Here is a 22,108-nt window from a genome sequence, read left to right on the forward strand (position 1 = left end):
TCTGATGAGTGTGGAAGAAGGATCTGAGTGGGCTTAGCTTAGTGCCTGCCTCTCTCCCCTTAGGAAGTTCCTCTAGTCTAACGTCTGTCATGGGATAGGCCCCCGGATACGGAACAAGGAGGGGAAATTCAGTTTTGAGATGAAGCTCTTACAAGCTCACTTGGCCTCAGAGCCAAAGCTATGTTTCCCAATTGGTTTTGTTCAAATAGAGGTGGTATTTTAAACTAAAATTAAAGTGATTGAATAAATGAATAGACGAGTGAATAGACCATCTCTCCACATGAAACTGAGACAAATTCAAAGATACAGGTGAGAACCAATAGTTTAGTAGAGCACCCCTTAATCATCTTCAAGTCAACCAATTCATATAAGTTGAATCTCTTCTTACATGGCGCCCAGTAAATCCTTGCGTAACTAGTTAGTAGCAGTCTACACTCCAGTAAACTACATTCCAGTAGGTAGTGCCTCTATGCTCCATGCTTGGTCCACTACCCTGAGATGTCCACACTTATAAATGCATCCTATCAAGAATGGAATAGACCTGCTGGGTGTGGTGGCTTACGCCTGTAATCTCAGAGACCAGGGAGGCTAAGACAGGAGGATCCAAGTTCAAGGCCTGGCTCAGTATCTTATGGAGGCCCTAAGCAACTTAGTGAGACCCTGTCTCAAAATAAAAATGAGTAAAATTTTTAAAATAAAATTTAAATTTAAAAAATGGCTGAGGATGTCACTCAGTGGTTGAGCACCCCTGGGTTCAATCCCCAGAACCAAATAATAATAATAATAATGAAAGAAACCTTACAAGTCTTTCAGTCCAACGTCTGTCTACTGCCTATGTCATCTCAGCTATGGCTTGCCCGTCTTAGTGATGGACTGTTTCTAAGGCAACCCCTGTCATTGCTGAGCAGCCCCACTACTTTACAAACTTGTTTTTACATGGGATATCTTATGGATTAGATGTACTAGCCCTTGTCAATCTTAATCCTAAAGGGTTAGGACCCCAAAGCATAGAACCTTGTAGGTAGCAGTGTCTATTCATAGATTAAGCAACCCCTGCTTCTCCAACTAATTCTCATAAACCTTGATCTTGAGCACCTTCCTATCCTCCTAGGAACTTCCTTTGAGCCCAAATATTGTCAAATACCCATCTAGGGCCTAGAAGTGAACATGATAACATTTCAGGATGGGGCAGGCCTGTGCAGAGTAATGTTAGATTTTTACTGCCCTTCTAATCAGCATTATTTCACCATTTGTTTTTTGTCTATGGTTGGGGGTGGGGAGGGAGTGGACTCTTCCTTTACTTAAGAGCCTTCATGGCTCCCTAGTGCTAAAAAAGGGTTTCCCAAATTGCATTTCCTGAAACACCAGCATGCCAGAATAAGTAAACAGGTACTTTAATTAAAAACAATGACAACGAGATTCAGCAAGTTTGGAAAGTACTGCTTAACAATCTACATCAGATATTATTCAGTTTACTATGACAAATACAGGAATGAAATAAACAATATTCTGCGCTACAGAAGCTACAGTTTAGACAAGAAAGACTATGAGTGCATAAGGACCTTTCAGAAGACTTGCAATGCAAAACAGCACATCATAGGAGAAGTTCTGATGCCAAAAAAATAAGGCTTATTTTCATTATGTCAAGACACCGCAAATAGAGGGTCCTGGTATAATCACTAGCATCTTGGGAAGTAGTGTTGAGTCACCAGTTTAGAAAACATGCTAACAACACTAACACAAATGACTTTGCTTTCAACAAATATACTTCCTGACGCCACCACTGTCCTGTACGGAAATGCTCTAATGTACAAAGAAGCTGAAGTTCAGTCAAAAAAAAAAAAAAAAAAAAAGTTAAAATGTAAGGGCCGGGCATGGCAAATTCAATCCATAGGACTTGGGAGGACACCATGGGGCGAGCTGGGAGGGAAGGGAAAGCACCAGGAAGAGGGTCATCAGGAAGAAAACAGACATGCAGGTGCTTAGAGGACAGACCCACCAGAGGGCAGAGGCCAATGGGGACCAAGCAAAGGAGTAGCTGATCCAACGCAGCTCCCAGGCCAGACATCAACAGCCCAGGTGGTCGGATATGCCAATGGCGCAAGAGACCACCAGGGTTAGAGTTGTCTCTTGCCCCATTGGCCTAAGACAACCAGGAAAGTAGGAGCACCAGATCAGGAATTTAACCCTAAGGTCAGAATGAGGAAAAATCAGAGTTGACTGTGCTCTGGGAAATCACACACACAGTCCAAAAGGCGCCAGTAGGCTCCTGACAGCCTCGGAACTTTTCCCAGGATTCTGTGACCTAATGGATCAAAGATGCCCACCCCTTTGCTCTCTGGTCGAGGGCCCTGCTGACCAGTTCTGAAGCCAGCTGGCTCTCACTCACCATCCAACTTCACACCTCCATTTCAGTCCTTTTCATTGAACTCGGCACTTCCAGGCAAGTGGCACCAAAGTGGCAAACAAAGCAGCAGCCGGTGCCTGCACAGAAACTCCTCCGGCCCCTCACCCTATCTACACTGCTTCTGCTCATCATTCCTTCAATTTCTTCACCACCTCAGGCCCCAGGTCACACTGGTCCTCTGAGATTGGATGCTTCAGTTGGAGGCAGGAGCCCCAACTTGGACCACTGCCTGCCCTCCCTGTGATTGTTGGCTAGCTCATCATCCGGAAATGCCTGCCTGGGTGTCCCAGAACCCCAGGTCCCAAGGTTCCAGTGTCCCAGTACCCAGGATCCCAACGTCCAGTGCTCTAGCACCCAGCTTTTGATCCCTCCTACTCTGTGTCCTCAGTCAGGGTTAGAATTTCTAGGACCATAGACATACTGACACGGGTTTGCAGGCCCTATGTGACCCAGCTGCATGGACTAAGGCAGGAGCAGCAGGTGATTCAAGCCACAAAGGCCTGGGCCCTGCATAAAATAAGCTACAACACATAGGAAAGAAAGGAAACTCTAGGTTCAGTAGAGAGGCCGAGTTTGGAGAAAAGCCCATGTGGAAAGAGAGTTGTTATTTATGGGAGGCTATTATTTGGTGGTGGGAAAAGAATGGCAAATATGTAACACAGTATTTCTGTCACTATAAATAGCATGTGAATACCTTTCATAATGAAAACCTTATGGAATCTGCCGCACTGGGTGGCTTTAACGTAGCAAAGGGCAAGGGACAGGGATAACATGTATTTAAGCCACACTAAGTGCTAAGCACCTTCCACGCATTTGGGGCCTTCCTCTCATTTTTCTTCTGTGGAAGGTTTTTTGCTTTAGATTAAGAAAATGAGGCAGAGAAAAAATAAGGAACTTGGCCTACGGTGAACCACAGTTTGAAAGTAGATCTGTCAGGCTCCAAAGTCCTCCCACTTTCTGGAATCAAGAAAGAGCCTGCCTAGAAACAGGGGTAGGATGGTATGACCTTTCTAGAAAGTTCACTATTGCCACTTTGCAGGTGCCTTAAGTCTTTCATAATAATAAGGATCCATTGGGTTCATGGCGATCGATGAATAATTCATCGGAGTAGATTTAGGATAGTAAGAACAATACTGAAAGTGTAATTGGGAAAGGCCAGGCTCTTCTACACCTTGCTGTGTGACCTTGGATAAGGCTCTTCCTTCTCTGGGCTCTATAGTTTTCACATCCGGAAAATACAGAGTTGGGTTAGATGCTCAGGAGGCCTCAGTCCACCTCTGGCAGTCCTGTCTCTCAGACACCGTGGTTAACTTTGGTGATCTGAAGAGGATGTCTCCCAAGAAAGGCCACTTGGGCAGCTTCCTCCAGCCTGGCTCAGCCCCTCTGTCCTCCTTCCCCAAGAGTTCACAGGTGTGTCCCTCTGAAGCCCAGCCTGCACTGACCTGTACCTCCTGTGTCAGGGCCAGCTCCAGCAGGTGACCAAAGTGCTGGCCCAGTGTGCTCAGGGTCTCACTCACGCAGGCCTTCATCGACTTCAGGACATGCTCATTCTCAACCTGGAGGCACCTGGGAAGAAGAAACCAGGGTGGGGGGGTGGGACACTGGAAGGCACATGTGGTTGGTCCAGAACCACGGCAGGGACCAAATCAGGCCTGGCATGGGGAAAGAATGGACAGAGGGAAGGCAGCAGCTCCAAGAGAGTCAGACACAGAATAAGCCCCACCTGGCTCATCCTTGGGCCCCTTAGTAGGCAGAGATGTGCTGGCCCGGAGACCAAAAGTCTCTGTCACCAGGAAGTAAGGTCATCAGAAAGAGGCAGATCCACACCTCTGGGCTTCTCTCTATCACTGCAGCTAGAGTCTGTGTTCTCAGCAATGTCAGGGACAGGAGATGGAGGTGAGGATGTTGAGAGGAGGGTTATTGGAGTGCCCTGTATCCCCAGAGCTCACTCCAGAGACGTAAGACAATCAATGCCTGTGGCCTTTTCAGAAGTGGCTGCCTACAATGTGCAGAAAGAAGTCTGGAGGATTTTCTTCCCAGAAAAGAAGAATGAGAGATCAGACTCAAATTTACCCTTGTTATCTGAGCAGGTTCCACCCAGGAAAGCCAGAGATCCCATAACCCCCCAGGAGGGCCAAAGTGAAGGTTCGTCCTGCAAGATCTGGGGCCAGGAAGGGTGAGGGAGAATATCAACACACACCTGGGAGTGTGTACAGGGAGGGTGAGTGTGTGTGTGCCTCTGAGTACAAGTATGTATTAAGTTTATATGTGTGAACTATGAAGAAGAGGGTGTGAGTGTATTCCTGTGATTGGGTGGGTGTGTGTTTATATATCCATGCATGGGCAAGTGAGTGTCTGTGAACATCAACGTCCATGTGTTCATGTGTGGAAGGGTGAGGGTCGGCTTTCATCTTGCTTTGACTCTCTCCTGACTTTGGAGACCAAAGGTCCGCATTTACCTCTCTGTGACTGCTGAGAGCTCTGAGCACTTCTCCATTAGCAGCTTTTCAACCTGTAGAAAAATAGTTCAGTGTTATTCAATTCAACAAGCACTGGCTGAGGACCAAGTGCTGTGCTGGGCACTCTGGGGCAGCCAGGTGGAGAATCAAGTAATCCAGCTTGCTATATTCACTATAACACTGTGAGTGGCAAAGGGGATTGCAGTCAGCTGCTTTGGAAGCACAAGAAAATAAGACTGAGCAATTGTTTATACTGAGGAATCCAGGAAGCTCCAGGGAGGAAGGGGCATTGAAGCTGGCTATGAACAAAGTGAAGGAGGTAAAGGATAAAGCTCTAGTATGAAAAATGAATGAGAAAGAGGGAAATTGTGATCCTGGCCTTTTTCAGCATTCCACCTTGGGCTTCCAGAAAAAGATTCAAATGCTCTGTGGAATCAGAAAAACTTAGGTTGACTCTTGTTGACATCATTCACTGCTTAACTTTAGGCAGGCTACTTAGCCTCTTGGAGATTCCGTTTCATCGACTGTAAAATGTAAATGGCACTAATATTTCTAATTGATTGCTTTAAACATTTTACTATAATGCATTTATTCCTGACAATAAGTCTGACATAAATGTTATTATTATGTCCACTAAGATGAAGGAGGAAGTGGAGCACAGAGAAGCTAAGTAACTTGCCAAGGTGATGGAGCAGAGCTGACATTTGAACCCAGACAGTCTGGCATTCAAGTTGGCATACTTAACCACTGTGTAGCTCCTCACAGGGACAGTGCCAAACCCAAAGGTTGTGCAGATTAAATGACATCAGTGTCAAAAACATCCAGTGTGATGCCTGCACATAGTAATACTCCATAAAGGTCCTTGCTGCCTTTCTTCTATGATTTATTAGAAAAGGAGGAAGGCCTCTGGCCAGGAATTGTTCAGACTTAACAAATTCAAGTCCACTCTTCTGGGAAGCATACCTACTCCTAGCACCCATCCAGCCCCACCCCAGAGCAGCTGACCTGGCCCATTTCCTGGGAGGAGTTCCTGCTGACCGCGCTGTACTCGCTGACCATGGAGCGGGCGTGGCACGTCAGGCGCACGCTCATGCTGTGTACGCGCGCCCAGCGGTCCTGGGCCAGTTTCTGCCCGATCCTGCGCAGCTCGGTGCTGATGACCCAGCCCCGCTTGAGCAGCAGCTGCAGATGGTCTCCGGGGCTGGGACCGCCCGCCAGAATGAGGTCACCTTGGGCATCCTCCTCCAGGCTGATGGGCTTGGCCTGCAGGACACACATGCACTCACACTCGGTCATGAGCTTCAGGTCCTCCATCCAGCGCTGGACTGAGTCCACCTGCATCAGGTGCAGCCTGCAATCAGAGAACAGCACCAGAATGACTATCAACATGCCACTGTTCCCAAAGGGTTTGATGCCAGCCTCTAACTTGGTTTCTAAGCATCAAGTCAGCACTGTTTCTCCCATTCACAAGGTTAATCCTCTCAACTATCTCTCATTATCTCCAGCTAACAGATAATAAGACTGAGGTACAAAGTTTTGAAAGCCAGTGACCAGACTAATAAACCACAGCCAATAAAGTCTGACAGTAGCAGATGACCTTTACAAAAAAGGGGAAATGGATCTCAAATAATAGTTTTATTAATCTCAAATAATAGATTAAGTGAGCTATGATACACCTGCATGGTTATATAGTGTGCACTTACTTAAAATACTCCTCTCCAGGAAGTTTATTGTAAAGAAAAATGTGGAATAATACGGAAAATATAAGTGCAAATAGAAAGTTATGACAATAATATTAAAAGCCTTATCTAGAAAAGGCATTACAGGAAAGACTTAAAATGCCAAAGGAGCTTTATGGGTAATGAAACTAAAGCATTTTTTCTTTTTTCTCAATTCTTTTCTAATTTCCAGTTTTTCTGCATGAACAGGTATATATCACTTGTGATGAAACAAAATTAATTTACTTAATATAATAACATGACAACATAGATTAGATAGATTCGATGCTGAGATCTCAAATAAAATTCACTCTAGAATTCACATAGTCAAGTAAGTCAGTAATATCAGATAACTGAGGAAGCACTGAGCATGCGTCGAGTGCCTTATGTATAATATCACATGAGTGTCAGCCACTGTGGAAAAAAAAGAGATGAAGACGCTGAGGAGCTTTTGATCTCTCTAAAGAAGCAAGAAAAATGAACAAGAAGTGAAAAGACAGGAACAGATTTTAGCATCATTTCACCACCAAACAAGACACGCATAGTGAATCACTAAGGCTGCACTCCGGGTCCTTAGTCTTTGATTAGTCTGTCTGTGGCTCATCTACCTCAAGCCATCCTCCACCTGCCCCTGTTCATTCACTCATTGCACAAACATGAATTTGGTGTCTACCATGTGCCATTTCTAAGACCTAGGCTGTAGCAGAAAACATAATCACGTCCCTAATGAGAGTTACAGGCCCGTGACAGGACAGTCGATTTTCAAAATACATGAGCAATGTCGTTCATCTGTTGGAAGCAGTAAGCGCTAGGAAGGAAAACAAGAAAGAAGGCTAGAGAGTGCTGAGGGTGGAGGGGTACTGGGCACTGCAATTAAAAATGAAGCATATCAGAGGAGGCACATTGAGAAAGGGACATTTGGGTAAAGACTTGAAGGATGTGAGGGAGGGAGCCATGTGGATATCTGGGGGCAAGTTGTTCCAGGGAGAGAGAACAGCAAGTGCAAATGCTCTGGGGCAGAAGGATCCTCAGGTTGTGTGAGGAATAGCAAGAAGGCCAGAGCAGCCGAGAAGCATCCTCAGGGATGGGAGATGAGGTGAGAGCAGTGGGGTGGGAGACCATGGGGCTGTGTAGGACAAGGTGAGGACATGGCTCTTGTTTTGAGTTCAGTACAGTGAAACACAAGACATCGATGAAGCCAGATACCAAATAGGACTGAAATGACAAAGCCATGCTCCCATTATCAAGGTCAAAATCATCTTCATGTTTGCACTTATTTGATGAGAAGGAGCAGGATTTCCTGAAAAGATGTAGCTATTGGACTACAGGGCTTTTAAATGGGATTTTTGACCATAGGCTTTTCATGTTTGACTATAGAAATTGTATTTATGGATTCTTATGGGAAATTGCCTTTCAAACTGTTGAAAACAAAAACTGAACAATGACCTTCCTCTCTCCCCTTCACGAAAATAGCTATCTTATTTTGTAAAGAATTTGAACATTTACATGTATGTACATGTAGGTGGGGGAATCACCAGAAATCTGATATCACATCACTCTGCTTCCTATTCTATCTTATAAACCCATTTAACTTTACATGAGTGGGATCGTATCCCATACACTCTGTGATTGTCACCATTACTCATTTTCTACTCATTATCACACCCTTATCCTTGTCTGCCCCGCCCCCACCTCAGCCAACTCAAGGTAACCTACTATGTATCAGTCCATCATTTTCTTCACCTACACACATTCCTACACAGATTTATATCTAAGGATATAGACATTTATAGGGTTTCCTGAACCATTGCTCATTTCATAAATATGACCATAATATATACACATCTTGCAGCATTTTAATTTTCTTACTTGGCCAGGAAATCCATCCAAGTCATCCAGTAGAATCCTAAAATATTCTTTTCAATGACTGAAAATTATTCTATGTTGCATAGATACCATGATTCATTAAACTATTTTCCATTATTGGAGGCTCACTTTGTATCCAGTTCTTGACTATTAAACACAACACAACAGTAAACATCCTCATACATGTGTCCCTACACATCAGTACCTTCCTTAATTCTATGGTTTACATTCCTGGGAGGAGAACTGTATTCAACAGATTTGCCATATTAGCTCCCAAAGCAAACATGCTTCATATTCCCCCCACAAAGTATTAGGATTCTACGTGGCTGTTGGAATATGTTCCTCTCCTGCTTAAATCCTCGCATGTCCCCCAGAGCACTGCCCCTGGTAAGTGAAGACTCCTGAGGGTAGGATAGGAGGGGGTCCCTGGTCTGCCTCTGCCTCCCTTTCCACACATCTCCCTTTCCTATCTCCCCCAACTCTGGGCTCCCCTGCCCTGAGTACCCTCAACACTCAGGGCACATCCAACCTCCCTGTTTCCCAAATATACCACTCCCTTTTCCCATCCCCTGCCTCCTGGAATGTACCATTCTCTCACCTTTCCTTCTTTCCTACATGACAAGCTCCTACTCACCCCGTAAGACCTACCTCCAACGTTGCCTTCTGTAAAGAACCTCAGCCAGAGCTCGTCAGCCCCCAACTCCAGGGCCCCTGCCTCCTCCCCTGGAGCACTAATAACATTCGACTTTAATTGGTATTTGTCTGAATTCTCCACATTCTGCGAAGGACAGACCCTTGTATCTGGTGAATTGCGGTGCCTGACATGTTCTCAGTTAATGAAAGTTCATGCCACAGTGGTGAGTGTCAGTTATCGATGGCTACACCTCTCTACCCATGTAGAAGATTTTATATGCCTCCACCATTCAGGCTACCTGAGAGTGCCCCAAGACAGACACAATGGCAAAAGGGATTCAGAAGATGTCATAACATGATCATCGTGTTCTAGAGCTAGGGAGCCGGGAGACAAACTGACCTAGGGGCTTTTAGGAGGCAACAGATGAACCAGTCACTCACTCAGTGACTCATTCACTCCATACACACTTTGCAGTAGACGTCTGTTGCTTTTTATTTTAGCATCCCTTCCTCCGGCTTCTACAAAAACAGAGATCACTTACATTAGTGACCTCTTGGGCTCACGTGCATGTTTGCTCTCCTCTTTGGGAAAGGTTTCCCCTCCTGAGCATAGGGGTACTCCCCAGGGACCAAGACTGGGCTAGGTGAAAATATTCCTGGCCACAGCTGATGGCTGATCCAGGGGTAAGCATCTGAACCCAGCTGCACTAATCCAATTCCCTTCCCAAACTGAAACTTAAAAAAATCAAGAGTCAGAGACCAGAATTGTTGGCTCATGTTAATAAAGGTAACTACAGTTGTTCCAGGAAAAACTCCAGGATCCTTTGTGGGTTGGGGAGACAAGTCCAAGAGTTAATTGCTGTTGTTGTAAGCAATTAAACACAAGTACACAAATAGCTAAACAGAGCTGTGTTCGTGCTAACCCTTAGAGTAAAGGTCTTCTGAGAATTTGAAGGAGAAAGCTGTCCCTTCCAGTTGGAGATCATGGGAAGGTTCTTGGAGGGACTAGCTCTGGTGTAGGGTATTATTTGTATGTGTCAAGTCAGTGGGAGTGGAGTCCACGATCAGGTAGTCAAAGGGACAATGAGTAAATCCCTTGGACTAGAGTTGTACCTTCCAGAAAAGACAAAAAGGTAAGCCAGAGCCCTGATCTAAGCCTTGAAAACCAAGGTAGAGATTGGGTATTTATGCTGAAAACCCTGAAAATGTGTTGCTGAGTGACAGACCAGCACAACAGGGGTGGAGACTGGTAGAGTTATAAGATGGCTAAATCACCAGCACCTAGGATCAGCATTTCCCACAAAAGAACCCCACGAGCTGGGGCAAGCTGTCAATATACTTCCCTGAGGAAGACCCCTGGGATCTTCTGAATGGAAGCACTCACACCTCCTGACTTCTGGCCTACAGGGATGTGTCAGTCAGTTTTCCGTGGCTATGACAAAACACCTGAGATCATCAATTTATGAAAAGGAAAGATTTATTTTGGCTCACATTCTCAGAGATTTCAGTGCATGGTTGGTTGCCCCTGGTGTTTGGGGGTCTGTAATAAGAGAGTAGATCATGTCAGAAGTGTGTAGTAGAGGAAGTGTGTTCACCTCCTGGCAACCAGGAAGCAAAAAGAGAGAGAGAAGGGGCTGGGGTACCAATATCCCTTCCAAGGGCTTATCCCTAGTGATCTTCCTTCCTTCCATAAGGCCCCACTCCCAACAGCACCATCCACTGAGGATCAACCCTGTAACACATGAGCCTTTGGGAGGACATTTAAGATCTAAACCATAATAAGGGGTAAGGACCACTTGAACCCTACAGCTATGGAAGAAGGGCCTGGAAAAGGAGTGAGAGCCACTGACTACCTCATGCCGGGGCCCATTCCAGAAGGTCTGCTTAGATCCAACCCTCACATTTGTCAAACCCTTCACCACCAAAGCTCATGGAGGCATGCTCAATTCCTGTTCTTTAAGAACAAAAAAGAAAGTGAGACTTCAGGAGCTGTGTTATTAAAATCTTCATCGATTCACCACTCTCCTAGCAGGAGGACTGGAAGGACAAAGCTATTGATTTCTCCAGGATCTGCGTGTTTGTGCCTGCAACTGTCTGTGTTTGTGGATATAAATTCATCTTGTTGTCTGTCTATATTTTCTGGATGCCTGTATCTGTGTGTCTGGTGTGGGTTTGTTTCCCTATCTGTGTGAGTGTTCAAATGAGTTTGTGCGTGTTCATGGGTCTTACGTCATATAAACTTGATGATTAAAAATGGAGTGGGATGGGGCTTCAGCGAGGGCTGCATTGAGTGACTCACTTCTGAAGAAAAGACTACAGGAAGGGAGGGAAAAAGTAACAGTTCAGTGGAGAAACCTGGCAGTCGCCACCTTAACCCACCAACAGTAAGTCACGTCGACAGCCTGTTCCACGGGGTGTGATCTGACAAGAAGGGCACTTCACCCGGAGTCATTCCTCCCCAAGACACATAAACCTCAACTTCATGATGAATTCACATCAGACAAACCCCAACTGAGGGATGTTCTACAAAATAACTTAACTCGTACTCCTCAGAACTGTCAAAGTCATCAAAACAAGGGAAAAGGGAGAGACCGGCAGAGATCAGAGCCCACTATGGGGATGTGCTGACTAAATGTAACATGATATCCTGGGAGGAATCGAAAAGGGGTATTGGTGGGAAAACTAGTGAACTCTGAATAACGTCTGAAGTTTCGTGAACCATCATGGACCAGGGCTGGTTCCTGAGCTGTGACAAATACAAGGTAAGATCTTAACCAGCAGGGAAACAGGGTGGAGGGCCAGGCACACCCACTACTGCCATCGCCACTTTCAATACATCTACAACTCTTCTACAATGTGAAAGTTTATTTTATTTTTTTTTTTAAAAAAGGGGTATGGGGTGGGAGGGGTCCAGATGACAGATGACGTTTGTTTGTTTTTTTCCCCCCAGGAAGTATTTCACTTCCTTGCTCTTCCCTAGCCAAAAGGATAAGCCGAGACTGTCCGCTGTCTCTCTGGCCTTGTGTAGTGAGTCCCCCAGGAGAAGCCCTGACCTCCACTAGATGAGCAGGTGGGACCTGGCTAAAGAGCCAGGAGTGGGGGCTTCCTCAAGGAACCTGGGTGGAGAAGGAAAGGGGGGTCCCTTTGTTGGCCTATGATGGAAGTTATTCTTTCATGGGAAAGGAACATGGCAATTAGCCCTGGCTTTGCCATCCATCCAGGGACCCATTATCTGCCCTTGAACTCAGCAATGGCTGAATCCCAGGCCAAGCACGTGGGTCTGCACCTTCTGCACTTGGAACCCTCCTGTGGAGCCCTTCCTCTGAGGCCCCTCTGACTGGTTCATAGTACCCTCTCCCTCTTTAGTCACCTGAACAGACAGGCCAACGCTTCCTAGGGTTCCTGCTCTTTTTTTTTTTTTCTGAAATTCTTATTGAAATTTAACATTTGGACCTAAAAGCAAACAAATCACACCGCCAAGGTGAAGTTTGGTAAGTTTTCATAAGTTCAGCACCTCCATGCATCCCAGATAAAGGAACAGAGTCCTGCAGAGGTCTCCCTTTTGCCCTCTCAGTAACTCCCTAAGAAGGATAGTCAGAATCCTGATTTTTAACAACATAAATTAGTCTCTTCACCTCTTTGAATCTCAATTTATCATCTGCATAACAGAGATCATAAGCCTTCTACACAGGATAAGCCAACAGGATAAGCGGAGAGTGTCAGCTGTCTCCCTGGCCTTGTACAGTGAGTTCCTCAGGGTTAATGGGAGCATCAAATTAAATAGTGACTGTGAGGGATCTGGTACACAGCACTACATAAAGGAGAAACTCAAAAAGGTTGGTTCTTTGCTGTTCTTCCTTATAAATCACACTTTAACACTCGTAATAACCATTATAAATATGATAATAGCTAGAATTTATTGAATAGATTCCATGTTGAGCACCATGCCAAGTGCTTAACATGAAATTCAATAGTTAATGTTTCATTACTCCCCAGAACAAGCACCTGAGGTAGGTATTATTAGAGTTCCTGTTTTACAGATGAGAAAACTGAGATGCAGAGAAGTAGAATCACCCTGGTAAGAAGTATAGCACTGACCCTAAAGCCTTGATCTTTCTGACTCCAGAGCCTGCCCTTAACCCGTATTCTGCAATGCTTCTCCCACTGCCACCATAACAGAGGAGGGGAGCAAAGGTCAGGCTGGAAGACGAGGAGGACCATTTTCCCAAGCGAGAACTTCAAGGGCTGCTGTGAGCAACAGAGAGGTGAATCCACATCAGAGAATCCCAGAGCCATCGACGCTGCCTAAGCTCTGGGAAGGAGGGTGCTCCGGGTGGGGACTTCTCTCAAGCCAAACTCCAGGCTTCCCAGTGGCAGGAGCTGCCTTTCAGGGTAACAGTCTCAGAAATGAGAAGGGACAAGGCACCAATGAGGAAAGCAGAATTTGGCTTTCTTTAAGAATGAGCTTAAAATATCTTTTATTTTTAGAGATTGTTTATAAAGATTCCTCTCCTTCTCCCCAAGCAGCAACTAAATATTTTGAGAAGAAAAAGAGCAGATGAGTGAACTCAGGGTTCCTGCCTCCCCAACCCCACCCAGGGGCCGGCCAGTCCTCAGGCTCCGTCCAGCAGGCACATCTCACTTGGGTCCAGGGCTAACTCTGACCAGGGAGGCAAGGACACTGGGAGTTCTGGCCTATCAGCAGATGTAGGGCAAAATGGGTCGGCTTCTCGAGATACCCCAACCCAGCCTGACTTCTTCCAGTTTGCTTTGCACCCAAGCTGCCCAAGTTACAGCTGTGTCACTGGGTAGATAATATAGTCATGTTTCACTTAAATAATGGAAGAAGAACTGGATGAAAAACAGTTCGGCAGGCATAGGGAAAGCCTCTAGTGATAAACATTTGTTAAATCTTTACCGTGTCCCAAGGGCCAAGCACTTACCATGCATCATTTTACTCTCATAGTGTCCTGATTAGGTGACCACTTATAATCTCTCCATTTTATAGTTGAAAATACAGAGCTATAGAAGTGTGGCTTAAAGGAGCCAGAACTCCATGTACCAGTCTGACTCCAGAGACTGTGTGTCTCCTGATCACAGGTACCATTTTCCACCTGTGTCTCTCCTGCACTAGAGTTGACACTGGAAAAGAGGCCATGGTCCAATTCATCTCAGGATCGTCCACACTCAGCACAAGGTCTGACAGGTAGTAGGCATCATAAAACAGAATCAAGTAAGTGAGAGGCTGCCTGGGAGATTGGATAGGCCTCATCAACTCAGCTCAAAATATGTTCTGAATTTGCAGGATCAAGTTAAAATGAGTTCCCTGCTCTGTGGTTAAAAAAAAGTTAAGAGTTGGATAAGTAACTAGGTCCCATGTAAGACATCCTCATAAAGACTTTTGTTTTAAATAGAAATGTTTAAAGCAGATATCAATAGAACCAGAGAAGCCTTTTGTTTAAGACATTTGATAAATGTTCCTGCTCTGGTTACGTAGAGCTTGGAACCTTAGTGAGCATTGTCCCAATTCTCTGAGTCTGACCTAAACTTACAGGCAAGTGATACCCCAGGGAGGTGTGGGTATGTGCACTTGAGTCCTTGAGAAGCGTCACCTCAGGGAGATCCGAGCTCCCAGGGGAAGTGCCCCCTGTCCACATGACATCGGTAACAAACATAAAATACTCTAAGCCAGTTCAACAAGGTTTGAAACAGGAAGCAGTACCTTCCAGGCGATCCCTAGGCGACCTGATTCAATGAAACTCTGTTGATGCTGACCATGTGCCAACCTTGAGCTGGCAGCCCCTGCCCTTTAGAAGCTCACAGAGGGGTCAATAGAGGGGTCAGACATTGGCAGATACAGCCAGCTTCACTCTTGTCCCATCATCCTGGGTCCTGAGTCTCCCACAGCTATTCCCAAGAGTCTTCAGAGCTCATCTCATAAAGGCCACCCCCACCCCACCCCCTGAAAAAAACTGGTTCAGGTAACCACAAGGAGGAACTGGAAGAATCTGTCAGCTGATCCATTTTCCTTTAGCCCCACCTCCTGCTGTGTCCTGCTAGCCTGGATGCACTTCTTTCTGGTTCATGACATGTTGTTGGGTACCACTGCTCTCACCAGAGCAGGAACTCTGGAGCTGGCTTCATAGACTCAAATTCCAGCTCGGCCATTTGCTAACTGCATAAATGGGCAAGTTATAGAACCTCTCTGGGCTTCAGTTTCCTCACTGGAAAATGAAGATAAAAATATTCCTAGGCTCTTTGTGATTATTAAGTGAAGTTATTGAGATGCATTTTTATATACAAATATATATATTATACTATATTTATATCATATATAAAGCACCAGTATATGTGTATGTGTGCATATGTGTATCATATATATGACTCCAAGTGCCTGACAGGCAATGTTATATGTGATAGTTATTATTAGAGTTTTAATAAAGCAGCTGTATTGTCAGAGCTTTGTCAGGAAAGTTCTGGGGAAGATGGCAGTAGTAGCTGCACAGTTTTTCAGTCTCTCAGATTTCTCACATAAAAACTGACAAAGAAATTATGTAACAAAATTCCCTGATAGATAATAAGCACGACAAAACCAGTGATGGGGTGTCCCCATAAACCTCAAAATACAAGGAAGGGGACCAACCACGAACTCTAAGGCCAGTTTGGTACCATCTTATGAGGAGAAGAACGAGGGAGCAATAAGGTGGCCTCTGATGAACTTGAGGAAGGAAAACCCCAAAATAGTCCCTATGCATTTACTAGAAAGCACAAGAAAACAATTTGAGACTGGAAGCTGAAATTCAAAGGAAGTTTGCCTCTTCGATAGCAGGTGAGCATAGGTTCCAACCATGAACCCTTGAAACTGACCCACAAAGAATCTCTTCTACAACAAAGTGCCACATTAAGGAAAAACTTCCGTGGTGGAATCAGAATTGAGTGAATCAGGGGCAAGAGAGAGAAAAGAAAAGAGATTCAGATAATAGAAGATGAAGCAGTGGAGCTAGGAACCCTCAGAGAGCAGGTCACCAAATTCTTGGACCTGACACAAAGACAAAAGAAAGTGGAGCTCTGTGACGGCAGAAGAGCGTCCCTGAGCTCTGCCTACCTTGAACAGTTCTTGCAAACTGATATCTCATTAAAATGAGCAACATGAAATTATTTAAGTCTCAGCCTGTCTGTGGCTATTTTAAAAGAAAATAAAGAACAGAATAATCTTCCCACAATAATACCAGGAAAATTTACTCACTAGACCTCTAAAGACCATATAATTTCAAATAAGCTTAACTTTTTTTTAAAGTATGTAAGATATTAAAGAGAAGCATAAATTCTCAAAAAGAAGATGCCCTCATTCAGAAAATGATTAGAAATAGTTACTTCAGTCACTTGCGTTTGTTCACAAGGACCAAACAGTAAGAAACAAGATAATTTGTGAAGAAAATCAAATGAAGAAAATATCTGAATTTTTAAAATGGAGAAACTTAAAGAATTAATAGAAAATAACAGATATTAAAGATAGGTAAAGAAGTTGCAACACACACACACACACAAAGTTCATCAAGAAGAGACCCAAATCATAGAGACAATGATCACTGAAAACTGTAAGATAGGAAAATTTTCCTGGTGGGGACATTTGAAACCACACATTAAAAGAACACACTACATACATTAGAACAAAGATATTCAAGACACATTCTAGTAAGATTATTAACAAGAGAATAAAGAAAGGAAGAATGGATGGATGGGAAGAAAGAAGGAGAGAGGAGGAAAGAAAGAAAAGAAAGAAAGAAAAAGGGGGAGGGAGGAAATTTTGTGCATCTAGAAGTAAGGTGTGTATTACGATAAAGACAGAAAATTATGCTTACGATTAGATTTTTTTGAGAGCAACACTTTATACCAAAACAAAATAGAGTCACAAGGACATAGAAGGTAATTTTATATTCACTCCAAATAACTCAAGTACAAGGTGAGAAGGAACCCTGAGCTCTGGTGGCCGCTGTGGTGTCGGAGAACAGTCCTTTGAGAATAATTATGAAGATCAATCACTGAGTGCGCTGGTGCTCACGTGTAATCCTAGAAGTTCAGGAGGCTGAGGCAGGAAGATCACAGGTTCAAAGCCAGCTTCAGCCACTTAGCAAGGTCCTAAGCAACTTAGGGAGACTCTGTCTCAAAATAAAAAATAAAAAGGCCTGAGGATGTGGCTCCGTGGTGAAGCACCGTAGGTTCAATCCATGTTACTCCAAAACATATAAAGTCAACAAGACTCTGATATTCATTCATACAGAAGAGGAAGAGGGAACAGTCCAAGATGCGGTCCAGATTTCTGAGGGCAGCAGCTGAATGGATAGGAGAAACAAGTTTGGAAGGCGGTGATGGGTTTGGATTGAGACACTGAGAGTCTAATAGGCCTGCCAGCTCTGCTTTTTAAGACGTCCAGCCTCTCAGCCTCATTCCCAAAACTCCCAGGCACAACCAGCATCCATATGGAGTGTGGCCCTCATGCTTTCACAAGTCCCACCCCAAATATCCATCCATTCACTCAACAAATATTCACTTATAGCCTACTAAATACCAGGACTGTTCCAGCTGCTTAGGCTACGCTAGGGAGCAGATCAAACCAACATGCCTGTCCTTGCAGAGGATGCATTACAGCAGGGAAAACAGATAATAATGGTAAGTGTAATCAGTTTTAAAAATCATATAGTCTGGGGTCTTTTTGTTTTGTTTCGCTTGGTGGTTTTTGTCGTTATTTTATTTTGTTTTTGGGGGGGTGGGGGGTTTTTTGTTTGGTTGGTTTAGTTTGGTTTTGGAGAAAAACAAAAAAGGTTTATTGCTTTGCTAGCAAAGGAGAAACACAAGGGACTCCCATCCCACAGGCTGTGATTCTGCCCATCAGCAGGGACAGGAGGCTTTTAAAGAGGCGATTCAAGGCAACATTCCACGTGCTCTCTGTTGGCATTGTGATTCGATTGTTAATTTGGGAAATACTCATTTCTGAGATCTTCTGAGGCCACCCTCAAAATCTGGATTGCTTCTTTCCTGTGGTGGGTGTGGACTCAAGGAAAAATCAGCCTGAAGTGGGGAAGCAAGGTGACCCTGCCCTGGCAGTATGTTAAACAGATCATTTATATTAAAAGTAGAGGTAGAATAATAAGGTTCAAAATTGCCCATGTGGGAAGCATGTGGTCAGAGTTAGAGTTTATTGGGTGAGGAATCTGGCATGCTGCAATTTGGTACAGAGTGTTCCAGGCAGGGGACAGAGGCTGTGCAAAGGCCCTGGGAGGGAGCACGCCTGGCTCACTGGAGACAGTTTGGGGATACGTGTGGCTATGGAGTAAGCAAGAGAAAGATTAGTAGGAGATGAACTCAGAAAAGGGACCAGGCTGGATCCCAGGTGGCCTTGGCAGCCATCGCAAGCACTTTGGGTTTCCCTCTGCGTAAACAGAATACTTCCCAAGTCCTCAATGGAATCTTGTCATTGATGTCAGCCGGGTCCACCCAACCCATATGCCTCCCTCTAATCCAACCCGTGAGGCTCTCCCTGGGGGCTTTTTAGAAACAACACAGCGATGAACTTAGAATGACTTAACCTCACTATGCAGGGAAATATACACTGTTTACTAAGCAGTTAATTTAAGCATAACCATTTATACAACAAGCTATAAATTATTTATAATGTGGTCAGGGTTTTAACTTCCAAACCCTCTGCTCTAAGGCACGGGTGAAGCCCAAGCCAAGCAGGACAATGAGAAATGCAGCTACTTGATCTTGTTCAAATTTTCCAATAATTTCATTGTTCTGCTTCTGATCTACTTCTGAATCCCATGCTGCAGGGCATCAGCACAGATCCTCATGGGCATTGGTTTTGTGTTAGTGGCAGACAGTTCCCCTTCTCTACATCCCTAATCTCTCCACGTCCTCATGTTCAGCTCGGAGTCTTCACGGATCTATGGTGCTCAGCCTCTCACACCACCTCTGCTTCCAGCCTGCTACTGCCCCGTCAGTGTCACGCCAGAAACAGCAAAGAGGTTTCCTCTCGTCCAGTGGGCTCTGTACAGTGCCTCCTTCAGCGACCAATCCTGCTACAGGTGGACTCTTCACCTCTGTGCTCCTAGGGGCTCTGGCCTATCTCCATGCTTCAGGAATGAGCAGGGGAATCCTCCCATTGGCAATACTCAGAAACCCCAATGCTACTGCTCCTCCCACCAACTTAATGTTAGGTGGATCTGTTCCTGATCATTTTTCTAAATGAAACTGCTCCAGGTAACTTGGTCAGAGAGCAGACCCTACATACCAAGCAACTCCAGGAATGCTGGCAAGGGGAGCAGGCTAATAACTCCCAGTTATTAGCACTCTGATGCTAATAACTGGGAGTTATTTGTGAAGCAGTAGTGAGGATGACACTACCCCATCACTTTGTCACACCCATTTCTCCAGGTGTGGCCTCTCTCCATTGATAAGAGGGTAGAGAATGAATACAACTACTCAAACAAGTCTTTATTTTTAATATAGCACAGTTCCAAGCATGCTATAAGAGAAACATTTAGAGTACCTTCTGCATACCATCCACATATGAAATACTGCATACACACTATCTACTCATATTCATAAAAATGCTATTTTAAAGCCTGGCATGGCAGCACACACTTGTAATCCCAGCAGCTCAGGAGGCTGAGGTGGGAGGATCACAAGTTCAAAACCAACCTCAGCAATGGTGAGGCTTGCTAAGCAAACTCAGTGAGACCCTGTTCCTAAATTTAAAAAAGGCAAAACAGGGATGGGGATGTGGCTCAGTGGTCAAGTGGCCCTGAGTTTAATGTCCAGTACCAAAACAAACAAACAAACTAAAAAAAAAATGGCATTTATTATCCTCATTTCACAGACAAGGAAAATGGAGGCTCAGAGAACTTCCTATAGCTCATCAATGACAGTGCCAAGACTTCAGTCCAGGTCTGCCTGACTCCAAAGCCTGGCCTCTCCCCACCCTGCAGTCTGTCCTACATGCTCATAGGGTTCATTGCTATTTCCATTTCAGAAAGCCAAGGAGCCCGATTCTGACTCCAGGTGGCTGTTTCCAGTCCCAGGAGCCAATGTGTGCATCTGACAGCAGCCTCCTCTCTGACGACTCAGAGCCCATCTCCTGAACTCTTGGCATTCTAGGTGTCCTCTGATTGAGAGAAGCTATTATTAACTCCCCCGGCCTTTCATGTACAGCCTATCTTATCTTTTAACCTCGTACATGTGTACATGTATGTAGGTGCGGTCGGTATCTGTATGGCAGTTAGCAGCAAGAACCCCTGACTAGGCACTACCACCTCCTCCCACTCCCACCTGGCGTGACCCTTGCCCTCTCCGAGCCTCAGTTCCTCGCCTGCTCATTTTCGCCCAGTGCCTCTGCTCTGAGTCCCAGCCTCCCAGCCTCTGCTCCTCCTACCTCCTCTTCACCTTGCCAACTCCTACACAGCCCTGAAGTCTGGGCCTAAATGCCTCCTCCAAAGGAGGCCTGCCTGGCTCCCAAATGAGTCCATGCTCCACACGTCCCAGGTGTCTTTTTCACCCTGTCTCCCTTCTGTCACACGCTAGTTTAACTCAATGGTTTAATTCCTTGTAAATGTCTGCTTTACCCACTAGGCTGTATGCAGGGGCAGCCTGTGTCTGCCTTGTCCCCTCTACATGCCATCCCAGTACTGACCCTGACACACGGAAGATGCTCAGTGTATAGCTATGGGACTTAATTAAGCTCAAAAATCTTTCAAATGGGAGTGACAATAGTCTGCATTGCAACCATTAGTCTTACTGGGTTGTGGGAGTCAAGGGAAGAAAAATGCATGATCATTATAGAAACATTTATTGAGGGCAGGCCCTGTACCAATTATATGGACGTCTTGTGCATTATCTCATCTAGTGAGGGGTTACTCCTACAGTCTCACTTTCACATATGAGGAAACTGAAGCTTAGTGAAGGGAGGTAACCCTACCCCAACCCCTAACCCATCTGAGATTGCACAGCTTGTAAGTGGCAGTGTTTGGCTCCAAAACCAGCTCACTGGACCTTCTTAAATTGCACTAAAACCACTTTGTGAAGGGGTAGGTTCTGTTTCCATGTCTATTCTGCAATGTCAGGTTAAAAACTATATAAATGGACATGAATTCTGTTATTCCTGTGCTCGTGCACAGCCTTCAGCCTTATGTGTACTCTTAAATAGTTCAGGTGTGTATTTTCTGTTCTGTTCTTCTCTCTTCATTAAGGAGAAAGTTTCATCAGGTGGAGTGGCACACACCTGTCATCCCAGTAGCTCCAGAGGCTAAAGCAGGAGGATCATGAGTTCAGAGCCAGCCTCAGCAATGGCAAGGTGCTAAGCAACTCAGTGAGACCCTGTCTCTAAATAAAATACAAAATAGGGCTGGAGATGAGGCTCCGTGGTTCAGTGCCTCTGAGTTCAATCTCTGGTACCATCCCTCCAGAAAAGGGAAAGTCTCCATTTGCCAAAATGGAACATTCAGGAGAACTCTCAGATCTGATATGTCTGTGGCCATCCTGAGACCACTGCATGGTTCTATTAGAGAAAAAGAAGACAATAGAAATCACCTCTAGAGGGTTTCCGAGAGCTGGCTGGTCACTGTACCATCTTCAAGGCTTCAGAAAGCCCATCAGGCTCTGGTCCCCCCACCATGGGGACCCTCCCTCCACGGGTCCCCATGCCACCTCCCAGCCTCTGGCTCCAACCACAGATTCTCTGCCTCCACTTGTGGACTGACTCAAGGGACAGAAGTCCTTCACCTCGGGCTGCACAGGCCGCACAGTTCCCCCTGAAGGGCAGCTGAGCAGCTTTCCTCCACGGTGCCCTTCCGCCATGATGTTCTGCCTCACCTCAGGCCCAAAGCAATGAAGCCAGAAGACTATGAACTGAACCCTCTGAATCCATGAGCCAAAATAAATTTTTTCCTCTTCTAAGTTGTTCTTGACAATTGTTTTAGCCACAGTGATGAAACGCTAACCCACAGACCCACCAGCTCCTGACAGGCCAG

At 45.2% G+C, this 22,108-nt stretch overlaps 1 protein-coding gene across 1 annotated transcript in view; it reads right to left on the reverse strand.

The window, feature by feature from the left end:
* Insc (INSC spindle orientation adaptor protein) overlaps positions 1-22,108 on the reverse strand; it is a 128,247-nt gene that overhangs the window by 65,077 nt on the left and 41,062 nt on the right. Inside the window, exons 3-5 of the mRNA XM_026398993.2 lie at positions 5,872-6,217; positions 4,867-4,919; positions 3,850-3,973 (exon numbers count right to left, since the gene is read on the reverse strand). Coding sequence (XP_026254778.2) covers positions 3,850-3,973; positions 4,867-4,919; positions 5,872-6,217 — 523 coding nt within the window. The remainder of the gene's footprint in view (positions 1-3,849; positions 3,974-4,866; positions 4,920-5,871; positions 6,218-22,108) is intronic.

This window comes from Urocitellus parryii, chromosome 4 (assembly GCF_045843805.1).
Source record: "Urocitellus parryii isolate mUroPar1 chromosome 4, mUroPar1.hap1, whole genome shotgun sequence".
Taxonomy (NCBI): Eukaryota; Metazoa; Chordata; class Mammalia; order Rodentia; family Sciuridae; genus Urocitellus; species Urocitellus parryii.